The sequence below is a fragment of the Sparus aurata genome, chromosome 7 (assembly GCF_900880675.1).
Source record: "Sparus aurata chromosome 7, fSpaAur1.1, whole genome shotgun sequence".
Classification (NCBI taxonomy): domain Eukaryota; kingdom Metazoa; phylum Chordata; class Actinopteri; order Spariformes; family Sparidae; genus Sparus; species Sparus aurata.
In genome coordinates, this window is record NC_044193.1 from 5,185,795 (window position 1) to 5,204,047 (window position 18,253).

Sequence of the window (18,253 nt, forward strand, 5' to 3'; positions counted from 1 at the left end):
AATTGTGATAAAAAGTGAAGAAAAAAATCACGAGTATATATATTCCTGTAGATACGTATTTTACCCCAGCAATAAGGTGCTGGAAAATCTTAAAAATGACCCTTATAAGTGCTTGAAAAGTGCTTGAATTTGACCTTGAAAAATGTGTACGAACCCTGTACATAATGTAACCAACAAATTCATTATGATGGTTAGAATATTATGGATTAAGATGAAACTTGTACGGAAGGTCGAGTATTATAATGTGCATTTTTCTAAAAAGGTCCATTTAGCATAAAAAGTACGTATATATTTGATACTTTAAATATACTTTGATGCCAGTTCTCTTGTTTTTTTTAGCTTCAACTTTTCATTATGGGATAAATATTGATTGCACAATGTAATGCCAAGAGTAATGACATCGTGTGCATTTAGATTGATCCTGTTCATACTTTACTTTCGCCACTGAGCACAAAATCTCACTGAAATGTTTCCACTCCATGTACAAATTCCTTCCTCTATCTCCGCTGTTACAGAGCGTACTCGAGGATTTGTTTACGCAGTTTGCAATTAAACTAATTAGGGTCTGTGCTCGCTTCTAATTTCCGCTTCTCTTTTGCAGTTCGGCTTTCTTCAAGCGATCTCTACCGTACGGCACCGCCATGGAGAAAGCACAGCTCAAACCGCAGGCCGCCTCTGAAGCCTGAGACGACCGGCGGAGCAGCCAGAACCCCAGTTACACGGCCGTATGATTGCAAAAAAAAAAAACCCCGGAGAAACGCTGATGGATCATGTAGAGCGGATCAGAGAAAGAGCAGAGACCACTGGAACTCCACTGTGCTGCACTAGATGAAGACAAAGAATCCAAAGATCTCCACGCCAAATGAATGTTGTTTTCTTTTTAATTTATGTCGTGTTTGTTGGCAGGTTGGGACTGTTGCCGAAGAAAAAAGAAAGAACTTTTTTCACGAGACTGGCAAGAAAGTGACTGCAGAAGGCTGCTGTTAGTGAGACGCCTGTTGAGTTTTCCTCTCGTGGATTCTCGCGACGGAGGCTTCTGCCTCACCCCCGACCGCCTTATTCTGGTGCTAATGTTGATTTTTTTCCGATGTGTTGACGTCCACATGTAGCGTGCGGCAGCCAGGAGCTGTGAATTATGCTGCAGCCTGAAAGTATTCTTCTGCAATCTCCTCAACACCTTTATTTTATTTTTTTTTATTCTCTCCAAAGATCCGTTGCTACAGCAAAGACAATAATACCTGCTCGATGTTGAAATCTATTTAATAGACTTCAGCTTTCATCACTAAATTGTTACACAATCTAAACCCTGATTTTTTTCTCCTGATGCATGCTGGGATAGGCTAACTCAGCATTAGTGGGCGTAGAAAAAAAAAAATGCATGGATGGATGTTTCTCAACCGTTCATGAAGAAGAAAAAAAGATCTCTCTCTGCCTCAGGTCGGTGGACAGCGCTGGGTTGAGTTGTTTTTTTGTTTTTTTTTTGCACTCAAAGGAAATCTACTGATTCTAATTTCCAAAGACACCTAAAGACTGACTGACTGACCTTCCTTTGAGTTCTGATTTTTGACTCCTACTGATCACTTTTTGTTCAAATCCTGTTTTAGTTTCATGTTCAGAGTTTGCCGGCGTCGTCGTCGTTGTGTAGTCGACTGGGAACGGGACTGGAACCACCGCAGACCTGTGAAAAAAAACCCCTCGCATCAGGCTCGAAGCGGCGTGGTGCTTCTGTCGCAAAAAAGAGAGAGAAAAGTGGCGTTCTCCTTAAAGAATCACTCCTCCTCGCTCCTGGGTTCATGCATCAAGGAGATGGTGTGCAAGCAGAAAACGCCAAAGAGTCAATGTCGTAACGAACCAAAGACGGGACGATCAGCAATGTTGTAGCCTCGACGGAGATTTTAAATCTGAGATCGTCGCTCTCTGAGTGTGAAGGATCCATTTTTTCCAGCTCACAGTGTGCGTGTTACTGTGAGATACTGTATTTTTTTTGATTGTCTTTTGAGTCGAAGCTGCGCACGTGCAGAAAAAAAGAGAAGTGGCTGAAGTCATCCCGCTACAGAAGAGACTACAGGGACTGAACATTGTGTTGGTTTTCTTTTAATTTGTCGTGTACATAGAATTTTTCGTGCCTTAAATGTAAATACTTAATGTCTGTGCGTTTCGAGTGAGGGCTTGCGTGTATATATGTGTGGTTTCATGCGTACATGCATTTGTGTGAATGGAATATTTATGAATGCTTGTTTTGCGTATGAATCGGTTCTTGCCTTTCCCACTGCTTAGTCACGTTCATCCCCGTCACCTCCGTAGCTCGAGATCATCGAGGTTAAGCCATTCTGCTTCACTAGTAGTCGTGATGGCGTCGATTCAGTCGGTATTCAGGATTGTTTTTAAGGTACAGTGTGTAGGATTCAGGAGGATTCACTGGTGGAAACTGAATTGAATCTTTGATTTTAGAAGTCGTCAACTGATCCCATAAAGTAGTCGGTTACTTGTAGGAAATTCACCACATTACTATGAAAAATTCCCATCAAAAATGTCTAAAACACAACCAGTAAAGGGTTAACTAATGTCGACAGAATCTGGGGGGTAGGTGAGGTCGCAGAGCTGCGATCTGATTGGACTAAACCCCCAAGCAAGCTTGTCCGAGCTGGAAATGACTCGACTGCTTTCCTGCAGGGACATCAGGAGTCTTTCCTTCACTCTATATATTCATTTCATAACATACAAACTGATTACAAATATATATTCATCAATAATTTAAACGATGTCATCTTCCTGTTGCTAGAATCCATCTCTAATGCTCTGAATATCTTCCCACGATGCATTATGGTAAAAACGATCAGTGCATCTTGTTAAAATCTCTCTTTACAACTGGTCGACAACAATGCAAAGTGTCGACCAGCTGATTATTACGTGAACCCCTGGATTTTCTACGGTAGCCTAAAGCGTACAAACCAAACGGTGACTCTAGAGACGGCCCACTGCAGATGAGGGTGAGACCAGACAGCCAGATGATCCTACACACTGGACCTTTACATGCAAGGCAGTAATTCAAATACTTAAAACCTCAGCGGATATATGCAACAACAAAATAAATAAAATAAAGTGTCTAAGGCTGCCGTCCAGATTTTGCATCCAACAGGATGTCTCGTACCTCTAACAAAAGGGATAACAACTAGGCACTGGGAACTAAATGTTGTTTGGAAGTGCAATATTTATATTCACTCTTTTTTTTTTCCTTCAGTTTTTTAAAATGTTACAGTGCTTTTCTTTTTGTTTTCATGTTTTTATTTGTGACTGAGTTGTGATGAATCAGAACTTTTTTTTTTTTGTATCAAAGTATGTGAGAAGACACAAAGTCCAAATCCTTTGTGAGGTTTTCACTTTTTCACCTGCTTTTAAATTCTTCACTAAAGTGTGAAACTTTAAAGAAAAAAGAAAGAAAAAAAAGGCTTGTTCCACTTCAGATTCGCTCACCACTTCATTGCTGGACCACTTTTTTTTTTTTGCGTGTGTTTTTATACCACAGACAGCCACCAGAACATATCGGAGTTGAACTCGGGTATGTTGACACAGTTTGATCATTTATGTGCTCACCTGTCCAAACGCCGACATCACACGACCACATGTTTTACGTTTGTTCGCCTCTTCACACTCTCTTCTACTCTTATTGGATAGAGATTTACTATTCGTCAAACACGTCCACAAAAAAATCCCCGTTTGGTTTGTATGAAAAAATTATTTACTGAACATGTCGGCCCATTATTTATAACGACACGGGATCATTTTATTACTTCCTCCACGGTTACATCCGGAGAAGAAGGCACTGGGTTTCTTTTTCTTTTCTTTTGTTTTTTTTTTATACGTCTTAACCCCATTTTCATTCTCCGGGACTTCCATTAAAAAAAGAAGTTGTACATATTTATGACGCGGAGAAGAGTTTTTGAAAACAAAGGATAACTGATTTGTTGTGAATTTTTTCTCACCCCATATTGGGGAGAACGTTTTTGTTGGTGGGGGGGGAGGACGATGGCGGCGGAGGAGGAGGGCGGGGCTTTGAGGGTCAATTTGTACCTGTTATTGTTTGTACTTTAAATAAAAAAACTATTTCCCTTTTTACACAACCTCGTGCCTTCATTCAACACACACACACACACACGTGAGAAAAATAATTTATTTAGAAAAAACAACAACAGTGTATGAAATTATATGCATGTCAGTTCGCGGCCTCGTCGCTAAAAAAGAAAAAAAAAAAAGATGGGATACAATATATTAGCTTTAATGTGAAAAATACTAGTGCACAGAAAACTGACCTAAGGTGAGAAGCTATGGCTAATATCTGCAGTGTGTGTTCTTATGGCCTTTTTAGTGGCATCGCCGCAGTGATTCGTCCACAGACGGCAGAGTACAAAAATGTCACGTCGATGAATTTTCACAAAGACGTCACTCAGCATGTTTGTAACGTTTCCTGGCGCACACACATGAAAATGTATACACCGGTGTGATGTAAGAGTCACGAGCACAGAACCGGTCCTGCATGAATGTCCAAGCTCCTTGAATCAGAGTCCCTGCAGAGATCCTTCTTATTTAGGCAGGTGTGGAAGTTTTTGTTCGTCCAGCTACAGTCCGTTCTTCTGTTTTTCAGATTCGTGCTACAGTTTTACAGAGTCTTGGCACACTCGCAGGATGAAGTCCTAGCACTCTATCGTTCTCGACAGCTGTGTGAGTTTGCGCTGGCTGTCAATCACCTTAAGGTTCTGGATGTAGTGCCGGATGTTGGTGGGGCTCTGCAGAGGGAGGGTGTGGTTCGAGTCTGGATAAGAAGAAGAAGAAGAAATCATTTTTGAGTCGGTGCATGTTTGAGTGTTCGCAGTTTTCTGGCTTAGTCTCGCTCACTTCTTAAAGGGATATTCCGGTGTAAATTTAATCCATGGTCTAAATCACCGTGAAACTGTGTTAGAATCCCTCTCGAGAGATCAAGTTAGCAGACCGCTAATTTACAGAGTTTTATCAACCTCAGAAACGACCGCACGACAACAATACACTGCAGTAATTGGATCCAAATATAAACCGCCACCAAAAAGCCACAAATAATGCTCAGAACAGCACCAAACTTCAGCAACAGTACAAATAGGGTCTCAGCACATAGTCCGGGGCATCTAACCTCCGCTAGCTTAGCTGGATTTCTATTGTGAAGCTAAAAACAGATTTCAACTCTCCTCCATCAGCTTCCGGGTCGGGGAAGTCCCGACGCGACGATTACCGAGTGCGGTTAGAAATGCTCAATTCCGTTCTTTTCCCTGTCCGCTCTCGATAATAACTGTTATAAACTGGCAGGTAAGACACATATGAACTTTGATTGCTTTTGCATGGAGTCATAATCATACATTTTCATCCATGAGCCGCGGAACTCTACTGCACTCGGTAATCGACTCGTCGGGACTTCCCGTCAACAGGAAGCTGCTGCAGAAGAGTGGTAAATTTAGTCAGCTTTTCAGTAGAAATCCAGCTAAGCTAGCGGAGGTTAGATGCCCCGGACTATGTGCTGAGACCCTATTTGTACTGTTGCTGAAGTTTGGTGCTGTTCTGAGCATTATTTGTGGCTTTTTGGTGGCGGTTTATATTTGGATCCATTTACTGCAGTGTATTGTTGTCGTGCGGTCGTTTCTGAGGTTGATAAAACTCCGTAAATTAGCGGTCTGCTAACTTGATCTCTCGAGAGGGAGTCTAACACAGTTTCACAGTTTCCATTAAACTTACACCGGAATATCCCTTTAAGTGCCTACAGGATCATGAGTCTGGTGTTTGATCCCCTGTGGACAAACAACCCCCATTTCCAAATAAAATTTGACCTAACACAACATTTTCACTGTTGTACCTCCTCAACTACATTGATTTTTGTACATATATGCTTAATCTGAAGTCAACATGTTGCAAACAAGTTGGCACAAGAGCCACAACAGACTGGGGAAGTTGAGGACCGCTCCATAAACACCTGTTGGGAACATCCCACAAGGTAAACAGGCCAATTGGCAACATGTGATAGTATCTGGTCGAGGTTCACCGCTTTGTCAAACACGTGATTGTATAAATATCCGGATTATGTTCTCAAAACTGTCATCAGTGAACAAAGTTTGCTTGCAGATGCATTCAGTCACAACTTATTTGGAATCAAGATTGTTAGTCCTCAGGCTTTTATACGTTTTCTGACTCTGGGTTTATATTAAAAGCAGTAAATTCTCCCCCAAAACAACTGTAACACTGAACTATCTAATAGTAATGAGGTGCAGGTGGAGAGAGGTGGAGAAACCAAGGTGAAGGGGGAAAAGAGTGGAGGAAACGAGAGCAGGGGAGGAGCAGATGTGGGAGGGAAAAATCAGGCTGGGGAGGAACACGGGAGGGAAACAGATCCCAGAAATATAACGAGACTGAAAGAAACCCTCTGGACTAAAATCAGAACTGTTAATGTGAAGATATACGCAGCTCACATGTAGATATACGTGTCGCAGGCCCTTCCAGAAACATCCGGTCTGCCAGCCCCCGCTGTGGAGATGACGGCACTGCAGAATAAAAAAAAACCAGACACCTGTTGTTCACCTGACGTATCCCACATTTATTATTCATAGCCAGACGCGTAGGTCGTCGCCATGCTTGCTGTGAGTCCGAGCTCGACCGGATCACTCACCGTACGGCTGGCTTCTGCATCCTCGAACTATTTTCACCGTCTTGGCGATCATGCGCTGTGAGAACGGGAGGAAAAAAGGAAACATTTTAGGTGTTTACTCAAACTGAGGAGGAAAATCAAGCTGAGCAACATTTAAAGAACTTTTTTTTGTCTCACCAGTTTCTCAAAATTCACCAGTTTTTCCACATAGTTTGGATTGCCCTCATTGATGAATGTCATGTCTGGACGTAAGAAAAAGTTGAAGTGTTTAGTGATTTAATGGTCAGGACATTCACGTCTAACGCTTCACAGGCGACACTGCCGGTTACCTTTGAGCAGCAGCGGCATGAAGGGGATGTAGGGCGGACTGAGTTTGGCCACAGCCAGTCTGTAGGCCCGGTGGTTCCGTGAGGGATCCTGGCGGGAGCAGAAAACAAAGAAACAACACTATGACGCTTCATTAAAATCAACAGGAGAAAGTATGAGCCGTCTTTGAATGTGTCGAGAACAGCACACTTACCATCAGTCTCTCGTATGCACAGTAAACTCTTTTTGTCTTGCTGGGGATTCTCTGTAACAGACGACAAACAAGTTGTTTCACGCGTCATCACCAAAGTTGCGTTTCAAGCCACATTAAATATCATCGTGAACGTTGCAGTTCTCACCTCCCAGGTCTTGTAAAGTCTGTGCACTGCGCTGTTGCTCAGGCCGAACATCACCGCGAAGAACGAGTTGAGATTCTTCTGCTCCTTTAATCTGCGACAGGGAGGACACGAGGTTTTAAAGGTATTGTATGAAAACAAGAGTCTACAGCCACAATAGCAGCCATGGGAGGGCTGATGCATGGTGTTTAGCATGTTAGCATGCCACGATTTGCTAATTTGTCCCAAACACAAAGTACATCTGAGGCTGATGGTAGCAACATTCTTTTTCCAGGTTCTTGGTCATGAACTAAACTGTTCAACGAGCTCCATCTTTGACCAGATGGTGGCACCACATGACAAGTAAAAGGATCCCAAAAGTGACAACAAAGGGAGCTTAACTACAAGGACATACAACCAATTGTTGTTGAGGACTCAAAACCCAAAATGTAAACCTGACGGCGGTGCTAGAGCGAGTCACCGCAGTCAGTAGGATTCACCCTGGAACCATGAAGGTTTTGTAGAGAATCTGACTGCAAAACATCCGATAGATGTCGAGTTAGCTCGGGGACAAATCGGACTCTTACACTGCTGCGATCTTTATGAACTTCTTGAGCAGAATTGCTCGTTTCACCAGGTCTTCACAGAGGCACAGCTCGGTCACCACCCAGTGCTGCACCTCATTGAAGCGCCGCACAAAGCGCTCGAGGTTCGCCGTGATGGCGCCGGGGAACTTGTGCCGGCCGAACACGTAGTAGACGAGCTCCACCTGCAGAGAGACGCGCAGAGTGAGTCACTTAGTTAACAGTTTTCACAGGTGACTTTATTCATGTGATTTGCTTGAGTGACACGTGAAGAATGCAGGAAGTCGTACTGGAGGACCAGGTGATCTCAAGGCCGTTACATAACAAGCGACAAGGAGTGTGTCATAGGAAAACATGTCAGTCGAAGATATCTTTTTCTCCAGGAAGGAGGAAATGTCTGAATACCGGTTTCAGCTTTGGCTCTCTGCACGCATGATAGACTACTCGAGTTTCACCGTGACGAAGCATCGCCAGTGTAAATAAGCAGCTTCCTCTTTTGTTTTGGTATCAGTCGTGTAAACTGTGTTACCTCGTGCATGGCGGTGAACAGCTCCCAGTCGTAGTTGGTGAGTTCGGTGGCGATGTCTTTAGAGCTCATCTGTTCCAGGACGTCGGTCGTTCCTCGCTCCGGACCCTGCTGCTCCTTCAGTGGCGTCTGGGGGGGGGGGGGAAACAGACCGAGGAGGACAAATGTAAAAACGGCTTGAATGATAATTAAGATATGTCTGAACTGGAGGGCACCGCGGTCCTCACCAGCTGATCCACTTGGCTGCTCGTGCAGATGAACAGTCTCTCGTTGAGTCCCAGCGCTGTGTAGACCGCGGTGGCATCCAGCTTCAGCTGAGCTCTTTCTGTGTGGATCAAAAAACTTATTTTCGAATAACGAACTGAAGAAGAAGGCTAGATTGTTTTTCATCTAACACATGTACAGTAACAGACAATATCTTCGAGCACAAGATGTGTTTTCTCTGTTTCCCACCTCCCGTGGAGTTCATTTTGACCAGGACGTGATCTCCTCCAGGTTTGACGATCGCCGACATCACGTCCTGCACAGACGTGTTCACGGGGAGCATCAGGGTGAGAGGCTTGTTGTCCGGCCTGTAGATCTCGTACAGAACTGCACCGAGACGAGACAGGAAGCCGAAATGTCAGTACATGCTGAAATTTGAGGACTGATGACGTGAGAAGTGACGTGTGGTGATTCATAAACAAACACCCACAGACACATGAGCGTAAACTCATCCATGATGCAACCAGGGGATGAAATTACCTCCTGCCACCTGTCATGGTGGTGACAACTTCAGGTCGCCTGACATGTTTGTCTTATTCTAATGAAGGTTATTGTAAAAAAGATTTTGTACGCTTCCGTTTGCTCTGTATTTCTTTATTCTAAAGGATGTCTTCTCATATTTGCATGAATATATGAAGGAACAATGACGACAGAGGTTCGTGTGGCGTAAAAACCGAACGATTTTTTAAATTCTCTCAATAACTAAAAGAGCACTCAGTCCCTTTTTTGTACTCACTCGTAGATACCAGCCACCTAAATATGCCTGATTTGATTTCATCAAGATCCATTAGACGCATTGATCCCTGAGAAAATTGACGAACGTGTGAGACATCCAGAATAAAATAAGATTTGGATCGCATGATATATTCTAAAATGTTCAGCGACCTGCCAGAGTGCGCGCTAACGTAATTTTCGGCACCATAGAAACAAGATAATTGATGCACATGTGCATAAACAGAGTCACTCATTTGTTTTATGTATTTGTTTTGGTGCCTTGCTCACCTTTATCGTGCGCTCTGATTGGCTGCAGCCTCCCCACCGGCTCCTCGCAGTTCGAAAACCAATCAAACTGCTGGTTCTGTCGACAAACATCACAGTGACTCAGTGACATTAAAAACATGACAGCAGATGAAACTCTGATATCAACATTCTGCAACCAGCTGTCAGAGGACGCTCACCCTGCTCAGCGACTGGTATCCATTCTCCAATCTGTGGGGATGTAAAAGCAAGAGATGAAATGTATTCATGGTTCGAGACATTTAGTTGAGGCAGCAGATGTTGTGAGATTACAGAGACGATTTACATTTTTGTTCTCCTCCTCTCGCGGAATTGTTCCTTCAGCACACTGTTCAGACGGAAATCAGCTGCCACCTCCTTCTTCAGCCTCTGTCGCGGCAACACGGAGCACAATTATTGATTTTCTCCCTCTTAGTAAATATAATCTTCCAGCGCAACGCACAGTACTTGCAGTCTCACCTCCAGGAAGTCCACAGCAATAGGGTCCTCTTTCAGCAGGAGGCCGTACAGCGCCACCCACTGGCCGATCAGCTTCACTACCTTCTGCTTCGTGGTGAGAATGTAGGACGCCTTCTCCTGATCGGAGCCCTCTGAGAGCTCTGCCTTGTACGTGCGGCGATGGTTAAAGGGCATAACGGCAAAAAAGGAAAAGCTTTGTGCACTGAGAATCTGAGATAATAACGACTTTGTGGGTCAACGGAATATAATTTACATATGGCAATTAAAATGTTCTGCTTGTTTTCGAAACAGTAGCAGCACACATCATCAGCATTATCGACTGTTCCAGGATATTGGTGCTGCAGTGCGGGACACAGCAGGCCGGAGGGCATGAAGACTTTGTGGGTGAGCAGAAAGTCGCTCACACAGGGATCTGCAGCGGGACAAACATCACAACAACACTCAGTTAACCAACCAGCCGACTACCTCTGATTATCTGTGGAGCACTCAGATGCTTGTGACTCCTCCCACCTATGGCGTCATTTCCATTGGAGTCCAGCTTGACTGTTTCCAACAGGTGCTCCAGGATTTTCTCAGGTGTCCCTGACATGACTGTGTACCTGAACAAGAGAGGAAGACACAAGAACAGATCAGTTTTGGATTGAAGGGAATCCACTGTGTTGCTCTGTGTGTCCGTTTTGCTTCTTTACTTGTGTTTTTTGAGTTAGCGCCTGATAATCTGGTGTTACCTTTATTTTAATCACATAGAATCGCACCTGTTAGTCGATTAATTGATCAGCAACTATTTTTATAATCGATTACAAAAGTGTCAAACATCTGTCAGCTACAAGTTCAGACAAAAGAAGCATTTTCTGCAATTTTTTGATGTTTTTAAATGATTAACTCACTTCAACATTAATCGATTAGTTGTGAAAATAATGACAAACATGCATTGAGACTACAAATAATCGGCCTATAATTATAATAATTATCATAATGGTCACTTATGTGCTTTTTCAATGACTCCAGATTTACATTTCAGGGACTAGAGATGAATGATGCAGAGGTAACTAACACAGCTAACACATCTTAGCGTGGCGTGTTAGCAAAATGCAAATTGCTGTGAGCTGTATTGTGCAGGGTGAAGAAAAGAAACAAGGTAAAAACAGGTCAAGTTCTGAGGTCAACGTCATGTTAATTCACCTCATGTTTGCTCAAACACTTCAAGACCGATAACGAGTTTCTAAACGAGGCGGGGTTGAAGTCCATTCTTTCCCTCGCTGTCAGATAACAGCCCATTAATACGATCTTAACCACCTTCGACAAAAAAGATCTGTATACTCTCTACACTGTCTGTGCTGTGGTGAACAACAGCAGTGTTTGTGTTATTGGTGCGATACAGTATCTGACCTCACCCAGGTGAAGTGTCTTAAAGGGATATTCCGGTGTAAATTTAATCCATGGTCTATATCACAGTGAAACTGTGTTAGACTCCCTCTCGAGAGATCAAGTTAGCAGACCGCTAATTTACGGAGTTTTATCAACCTCAGAAACGACCACACGACAACAATACACTGCAGTAAATGGATCCAAATATAAACCGCCACCAAAAAGCCACAAATAATGCTCAGAACAGCACCAAACTTCAGCAACAGTACAAATAGGGTCTCAGCACATAGTCCGGGGCATCTAACCTCCGCTAGCTTAGCTGGATTTCTACTGAAAAGCTGACTAAATTTACCACTCTTCTGCAGCAGCTTCCTGTTGACGGGAAGTCCCGACGAGTCGATTACCGAGTGCAGTAGAGTTCCGCAGCTCATGGATGAAAATGTATGATTATGACTCCATGGAAAAGCAATCAAAGTTCATATGTGTCTTACCTGCCAGTTTATAACAGTTATTATCGAGAGCGGACAGGGAAAAGAACGGAATTGAGCATTTCTAACCGCACTCGGTAATCGTCGCGTCGGGACTTCCCCGACCCGGAAGCTGATGGAGGAGAGCTGAAGTCTGTTTTTAGCTTCCCAATAGAAATCCAGCTAAGCTAGCGGAGGTTAGATCCCCGGACTATGTGCTGAGACCCTATTTGTACTGTTGCTGAAGTTTGGTGCTGTTCTGAGCATCATTTTTGGTGGCGGTTTATATTTGGATCCGTTTACTGCAGTGTATTGTTGTCGTGCGGTCGTTTCTGATGATGCTAAAACTCTCTAAATCAGCGGTCTGCTGACTTGATCTCTCGAGAGGGAGTCTAACACAGTTTCACGGTGTGTTAGACCATGGATTAAATTTACACCAGAATATCCCTTTAATGATTATGGACCTGCTTGTGAAGTGGACTGTGTTGTCTCAGTTTCTCACTTGCTGTTGTTTCCCGCTCCTCCCTGCTCGGCCCAGTCGGAGCTCTTCTCCAGCACCAGCACAGTCTTCCCGTGCTCCTCAAGTCGCACTGTGTTCGCCTCAACATCCTAAAGGACGAGACGAAAGGTTGTGGAATCGGACCTGCAGCGTTTATACAGCGTACGCTCAGTAATGGGCCGGTCAGACTCACCTTGAGGATGCGGATGAAGTCCTGCTTGTCGACGCGGAGGAAATGGCAGTTGTCTTCTCTCAGGATGATGGTGGCGGCGCGCGGCGCGTCGTTCAGCAGAGCAAGCTGCCCAAAGTCCTCGCCCTCGTGTAGCGTAGTCACCAGGCCCTGCGTGCACACAGCTCCGTCAGCATCACATCCAACTGACATCCAATTCAAAGACGACAAAGCATTCGACAGGTGACGATTCCTCGAAATACATTTACCTTCCCGTGTGTGATCACATTGACAGAGCCTTTCCAGATGATGTACCAGGAAGTGCCTTTGTCCCCCTGACTGAACACTACATCACAACAACAACAACAAAAAGACCCTCAGCATCAACAGCGATCGTTTACACGCGTCTATGTGTGAATAATCATTACGATGACATTTACAGGGCATGTTTACACAATAGGCTTAATTATGTATCCGGGCTATGACTTCCATATTCAAGGCCGGATGGGCAGAGTGATGGGGAGACTATAAAAACAAACATGTTGACCTGATTACCTCCTTTGAGGTAATGAATCAATCATGGCTGGAGGATGTTTTAATGTCATAGACGGTTTAGGAGATGATATACCTGACCAGAAGAGGATGTTAAGAGGGGCATTTACGCACATCGGTGTACTTCATTAAATATGCAGAGCGGTTCAACTTCACAATGAAACTGTGTGTGTGTGTGTGTAGCTCGACTCAAACCGGCCGAGCTCAAACGTCAGCAGAGCTGTCGCACTCACAGACTGTTCCGGCTTTGGCATGCGATTCAAAGACCAGCACGGCTGCCAGCTCCTTACGCACCTGCAGGAACAACAGGGCAAGAAATGAGACCGAAACTCTCTTAAGTCCTGTTTTCATTGTTTGATTGTTAAACTATTGGTGCTTTGGTCAAAGTAGGTAAAGAATCAGAGGAAACCTGATGCAAAGATCTGGTTGATTCTCACAAATGAACGGAAATGGTAGAAACAGTACGAGGCAGTCGTTTTTTAAAATGTCACACATTTTCTCCAAAGAACACAATTTTCTGAATTTTTCATACAATGCCAAGAGTACTGGCCTTGAAAACAGGTTTAGATGGAGCTCTTGTGTCAAATAGAATTCAATGTGCACACAAAATCTGCCTGAAACAGTGACTTTGATTATTTTCCTTAAATAAATAATTCAAATTTTCCATCTAAGAAGCTCAATTTAAAGTGCCACAGTTGATCCAAAGTGTTTCCATCATGTTGAGGCAATGTTTATAAATCAAATAACAAGATGTTTGATGTATTACATGATGCAGAATAACACATTTGAAGCGCATCATTATTACTATTATTATGTTTATGTAGAAGTCCCATTTAACTTTGCACTGAACAAAGTTAAAGTGAGTGTTTAAGGTAGTTTAATCACCCAATCATCAAAGTAAATTGTTTCACTTTTCTACACATAAAGAAATCTGACTTTGAAGTAATTTATAAGATGCTATAGAGCTCAACAGTGACCGCCCACTTTTTTAACGGCTCCGGTTCCGGAAGTGAATTTGCCATTCATTTACTCCATTGACGTTTCATAAAATCCTTATATGAAGAGTTTTAGGCCAATCAGCTAGGAGATGAATCGTGACCATAGAACATTTAATTCAGCGCAAAAAAAAATGTTGGAAATCGGAGAAAAAAGCAAAGGTACAAGACTGTGTACATAATTATCTTAAGAGTAAAGGAACTACTCATCCCATAAACCATTGCGAATATAACAGCGACGTCTCTGATTGGTGGAGCTCGCTGTTACCATGGAAATGTTTACCGAACTCGCAAATTTCATGTTGGGCTGAACCCTTAATAAACTCTTCTCCTCATCACTAAATAAACGCAGTAGGTCAGAAAGTGAAATCATGGTCGCTCTGTGGTAAACGATCGTAGAGTTCAGTGTTAGCAGTGACTAGCTAACATGAAATTTGCGGGTTTGGTAAACATTTCCATGGCAACAGCGAGCTCCACCAATCAGAGACGTCGCTGTTGCACTATAGGATTGTGGGTAGTGTAGTACTTCTCCATGACATCGCGAATAAAACATGTTTTTCTCAAAACAAGATTGATATCATACGGACTTGTGGCTTCTACAGGATCGTATATCATCGTTAGATAATCTGATAACTCGTGGTAAGTCTACTTTGGATGGTTACGACATTATGGCCAGCAATCAAAATCTATATGCAGAATATGAATGGCATTTTCACTTCCGGAACCTCACTGTTGAGCTCTATAATCACATAAAGAAATCTACATGGTGGCTTTAGTGACTGACCGAGGTGGAGAGATGAGCCGCAGCCTTGACGTGAAGCAGCTCCTCGTAGATGACCTCCAGGTCCTCAGCGCTCCTCTGACTCGGACTGAACACGAGAGAGAGAGACAGCAGGTTTAATCAGCTACAGATGCACTTTAACACTTTGTTTTCATGCATAGTATTTGTATGAAGGTTTAACGTGCTGACCACTTGCGTAGGATCATAGTGAGCAGGGCATCTGGACCGAGCTGAGACAGCAGCGACAGGCTCTCCTGCAGCTCGTCGTCCGAGTCTTTCTCATTGGTCGTGTGGTTCAGGCCACACTCGGTGTCCTGGAAGCGGTAGAACTGGGTGTCCTTGTCCAGGAAGTTCAACTCATGTTTGACTTGATTGAGGCAGAAAAAACACAGAAGGGAAGGTATTAATGTCAGCTGATTGGAACTAGACCTTTAGAGACTGAAAAAAAGGGAATCAGAGGTAAATGTTGACCTTCAGGAGAATTAAATTGTCTTGTAGTAACTTTACAAAACTCCAGAATTAAGTGCAAATCTATTCTGAGCGATCAACTTCTTCTTCTTCTGATGATGAAGCATTTATACCCTGATTGGAGTGTTCTCCTCGAGGAAGACAGAGCCCCCAAACAAAGAGCGTAAGCGCTTCATGACCACTTGAGAGAAACAAAATGTAAAACACATGCCCTGGCAGGCTCCGTCAACAGATTCCAGACCGCTCAAGCACTTCTGGGACATTCTCGAGTGCTGCCTGAGATATTATTATCAGAATATATTAAAAAATACCAGAATATGACAGGATTTCAAGTGGAATTACTTCCACATACTTCTGCAGAACACGCCAAGCTCGCCTAAAAGCACAAGAAATATTATGTAAATGTGTCTTTGAGTTCTGACAGTCGGCCAAAGGCTTTAATTAAAACTGAAAAAAACTTAAAACCAAAGTTATATTTTAGCACAGTGGCGTGCACAGACTTTTTGAAGGGCAGGGGCAAAAAGAAGGGCACTTTAGTGCACGTTTTGGCTCCCAAGAGGGCACTTTAGTGCACGTTTTTTGCCACCAAAGAGGGCAGTTTATCATGTTTTAACCAGCCAAGGGGGCAGTTTAGTGTGTTTTGTCAACCAAGAGGGCACTTTAGCATGCGTTTTGGCTCCCAGGAGGGCACTTTAGCGCGCGTTTTTCAACAATTGGGCCACAAGCTGGGGCAGCCGCCCCCCCTGCCCCCCCCCTTGTACACACCACTGTTTTAGCACGATAGCAAGTTTTACTTTTTTTTTTATTTTCCATTTCCAGAGAGATAAATAACGCGGCCTGGTACCGAACGACCCGAGACACAGTACCGCTGGACTAGTTCATCTTGTGATGTCACACCGTAACATATCCAGAACCTTTCATGGTTGTAATGATTGTTCCAGGTGTTAGTCGAACTCTCGGTGTTGCCGGGGAGTTAATGCTTAATGTGAAAAACATGAAAACAAATGAAATGAATAGTCTTAATTTTCTTTTCTTTGGCACGTGACCATGTTATGAGAGGGATGACTCCATTATCAGGAACTAACGGCCTCCACGTCGTCCATTAATCCATGATAATTGATGCCTTGTGGCGCAATACCTCTTAAATATCGGTCCGTAATATCACCCGACCGATATATTGACCTAACCGATATCCCGGACTCTGTGATGCACATCCAAGCTCTCTAGTTTCTTACCATGAGCAAGGATTCCTTCATCCACCAGCACCTGCCACATCCCGACTGCCTGGCTTCTTGACTGCAGGCCGTCATTTTGTTTCATCAGCCAGTCGACAAGCTCCTTTCCAGAGCAGCACTGTCTGTGAGAGAAGTTCAACATGGTAAATTCAACCCTGTGATTCCCAGAGGTCAGAGTCACGCAGGAGAAACCACCAGTGTGCGTACTTGTATGTTTTGAGGTGATGCTTCCTGTCTCGGATCAGACCGGGGTTCCTCTCGATCATAATGCTGTACAGGGATCGCGCCGCCTTCACGACGCGATCTGAAAGAAACTAAACGAAGAGGAGAAAGAAACAGATTAAGCCGCTAAACTTTTAGCATCTTTCTTTATATAGATATCAATCTGAGCTGTGTTCCCTCTCTGATGATGTGATGAAACAGGCCGAGAGAGGGCTGAGTACATAAGAGAGGAGGATGTGTAACACAGGCGTTCTTGTTTACTGAAACGGTTCAGTTGTGTGTTGGCGGCAGACAGAAGTTCGCAAAAGAAACAAGTGGGCATGTGAGAGAGAGAGAGAGAGAGAGAGAGAGACAAGTTTTATTCCACCTCAGCATGGAGATATGTGTGATGGCACAAACGTCAGCAGCGTGAGTGGAGATTTCTGTGGGTGTTGGAGTGTTTTGTAGGGTGTGTGTGTGTGTGTGTGTGTGTGTGTGTGTGTGTGTGGGCTGCAGGGAGGTGAGAATGTGTGAAAAATGTTTAAAAAAAAACCTCCCACACCTCGCTGAGTTCCCAGCCTCTACAACTCACTCTCTCCGGCCCGGCACGCAGCAAACTTTCACTTTCCGACCACCCTCACTGTACTTCCTTTGAACCCCGGATACACACACACACACACACACACACACACACACATACACACACACATGCACGCAACTACACTCGGGTCGACCCCAAAAAGAGACCGCGGACGAGGGTGCAGAAACTTGGCAGTCGCTGATGCAGAAGCAAGACTTATGTAACACCAAAGTGCTTTGTCTGCTTCTGTAATGCGCCTTTTTCTGTAATCAGGCCACTTCAAGATTTACTCCGTTGCCACCCGACAATATATATTTTCCTCATGATTGTAGACATTTCTGTTTTGCCCCTCCCTGTCGGTCTCCCCCCTCCTCCCTTTCTCACATCTCCTGCACCCAGTCTTGTGATTCCACGAGTGACTCAGTCGGTTGCCTGTTTGTTCTCTGGTTTTTCCCGCTGTTTGCCCAAGGTGGTGGTCTTGAGATGCACACAGAAACGTAACAATGAACACTTCCTACATCAGTTCTTTCTCCTTAAAAGGACAGCTTACCCCAAAATCCCAAAATATGTCTTCCTCTTAACTGTAGTGCTGTTTATCCGTCTAGATTGTTCTGGTGTGAGTTGCAGAGTTTTAGGAGTACTGGTTGAAGAGATATCCGCCTCGGGACTGGATATCACAACGGGAAAATGGTGAGGAACCAAATGCAGTCGCAGAGGCAGGAAGACAGAACAACAAAAACTGAAATCCAAGTCCAAACTCAAAACTTCAGCTGTGCCAAACACGCA

At 43.9% G+C, this 18,253-nt stretch overlaps 2 protein-coding genes across 7 annotated transcripts in view; one reads left to right on the top strand and one right to left on the bottom strand.

The window, feature by feature from the left end:
* itga5 (integrin, alpha 5 (fibronectin receptor, alpha polypeptide)) overlaps window positions 1-3,828 on the top strand; it is a 43,637-nt gene extending 39,809 nt beyond the window's left edge. The window contains exon 30 of one of the 2 annotated variants that reach the window (XM_030423143.1): window positions 605-3,828. In XM_030423143.1, the coding sequence (XP_030279003.1) occupies window positions 605-686 (82 nt within the window). In that variant the 3' untranslated portion in view covers window positions 687-3,828. Of the gene's footprint in view, window positions 1-601 lie in introns of both variants that reach the window. The other variant, XM_030423142.1, reaches the window with a different exon arrangement.
* A 329-nt stretch (window positions 3,829-4,157) lies between these two features.
* rapgef3 (Rap guanine nucleotide exchange factor (GEF) 3) overlaps window positions 4,158-18,253 on the bottom strand; it is a 29,347-nt gene continuing 15,251 nt past the window's right edge. For all 5 annotated transcript variants that reach the window (XM_030423145.1, XM_030423146.1, XM_030423148.1 and 2 more), the window contains 25 exons: window positions 16,894-17,000; window positions 16,687-16,808; window positions 15,173-15,350; window positions 14,987-15,071; window positions 13,441-13,501; window positions 12,925-13,001; window positions 12,680-12,826; window positions 12,490-12,596; window positions 10,663-10,751; window positions 10,486-10,564; window positions 10,153-10,303; window positions 9,980-10,062; window positions 9,855-9,885; window positions 9,679-9,754; window positions 8,866-9,003; window positions 8,640-8,737; window positions 8,416-8,541; window positions 7,890-8,071; window positions 7,327-7,417; window positions 7,182-7,232; window positions 6,991-7,078; window positions 6,839-6,903; window positions 6,683-6,737; window positions 6,486-6,557; window positions 4,158-4,810 (listed from right to left, as the gene is read on the bottom strand). In XM_030423145.1, the coding sequence (XP_030279005.1) occupies window positions 4,692-4,810; window positions 6,486-6,557; window positions 6,683-6,737; window positions 6,839-6,903; window positions 6,991-7,078; window positions 7,182-7,232; window positions 7,327-7,417; window positions 7,890-8,071; window positions 8,416-8,541; window positions 8,640-8,737; window positions 8,866-9,003; window positions 9,679-9,754; window positions 9,855-9,885; window positions 9,980-10,062; window positions 10,153-10,303; window positions 10,486-10,564; window positions 10,663-10,751; window positions 12,490-12,596; window positions 12,680-12,826; window positions 12,925-13,001; window positions 13,441-13,501; window positions 14,987-15,071; window positions 15,173-15,350; window positions 16,687-16,808; window positions 16,894-17,000 (2,478 nt within the window). In that variant the 3' untranslated portion in view covers window positions 4,158-4,691. The remainder of the gene's footprint in view (window positions 4,811-6,485; window positions 6,558-6,682; window positions 6,738-6,838; window positions 6,904-6,990; window positions 7,079-7,181; window positions 7,233-7,326; window positions 7,418-7,889; window positions 8,072-8,415; window positions 8,542-8,639; window positions 8,738-8,865; window positions 9,004-9,678; window positions 9,755-9,854; window positions 9,886-9,979; window positions 10,063-10,152; window positions 10,304-10,485; window positions 10,565-10,662; window positions 10,752-12,489; window positions 12,597-12,679; window positions 12,827-12,924; window positions 13,002-13,440; window positions 13,502-14,986; window positions 15,072-15,172; window positions 15,351-16,686; window positions 16,809-16,893; window positions 17,001-18,253) is intronic.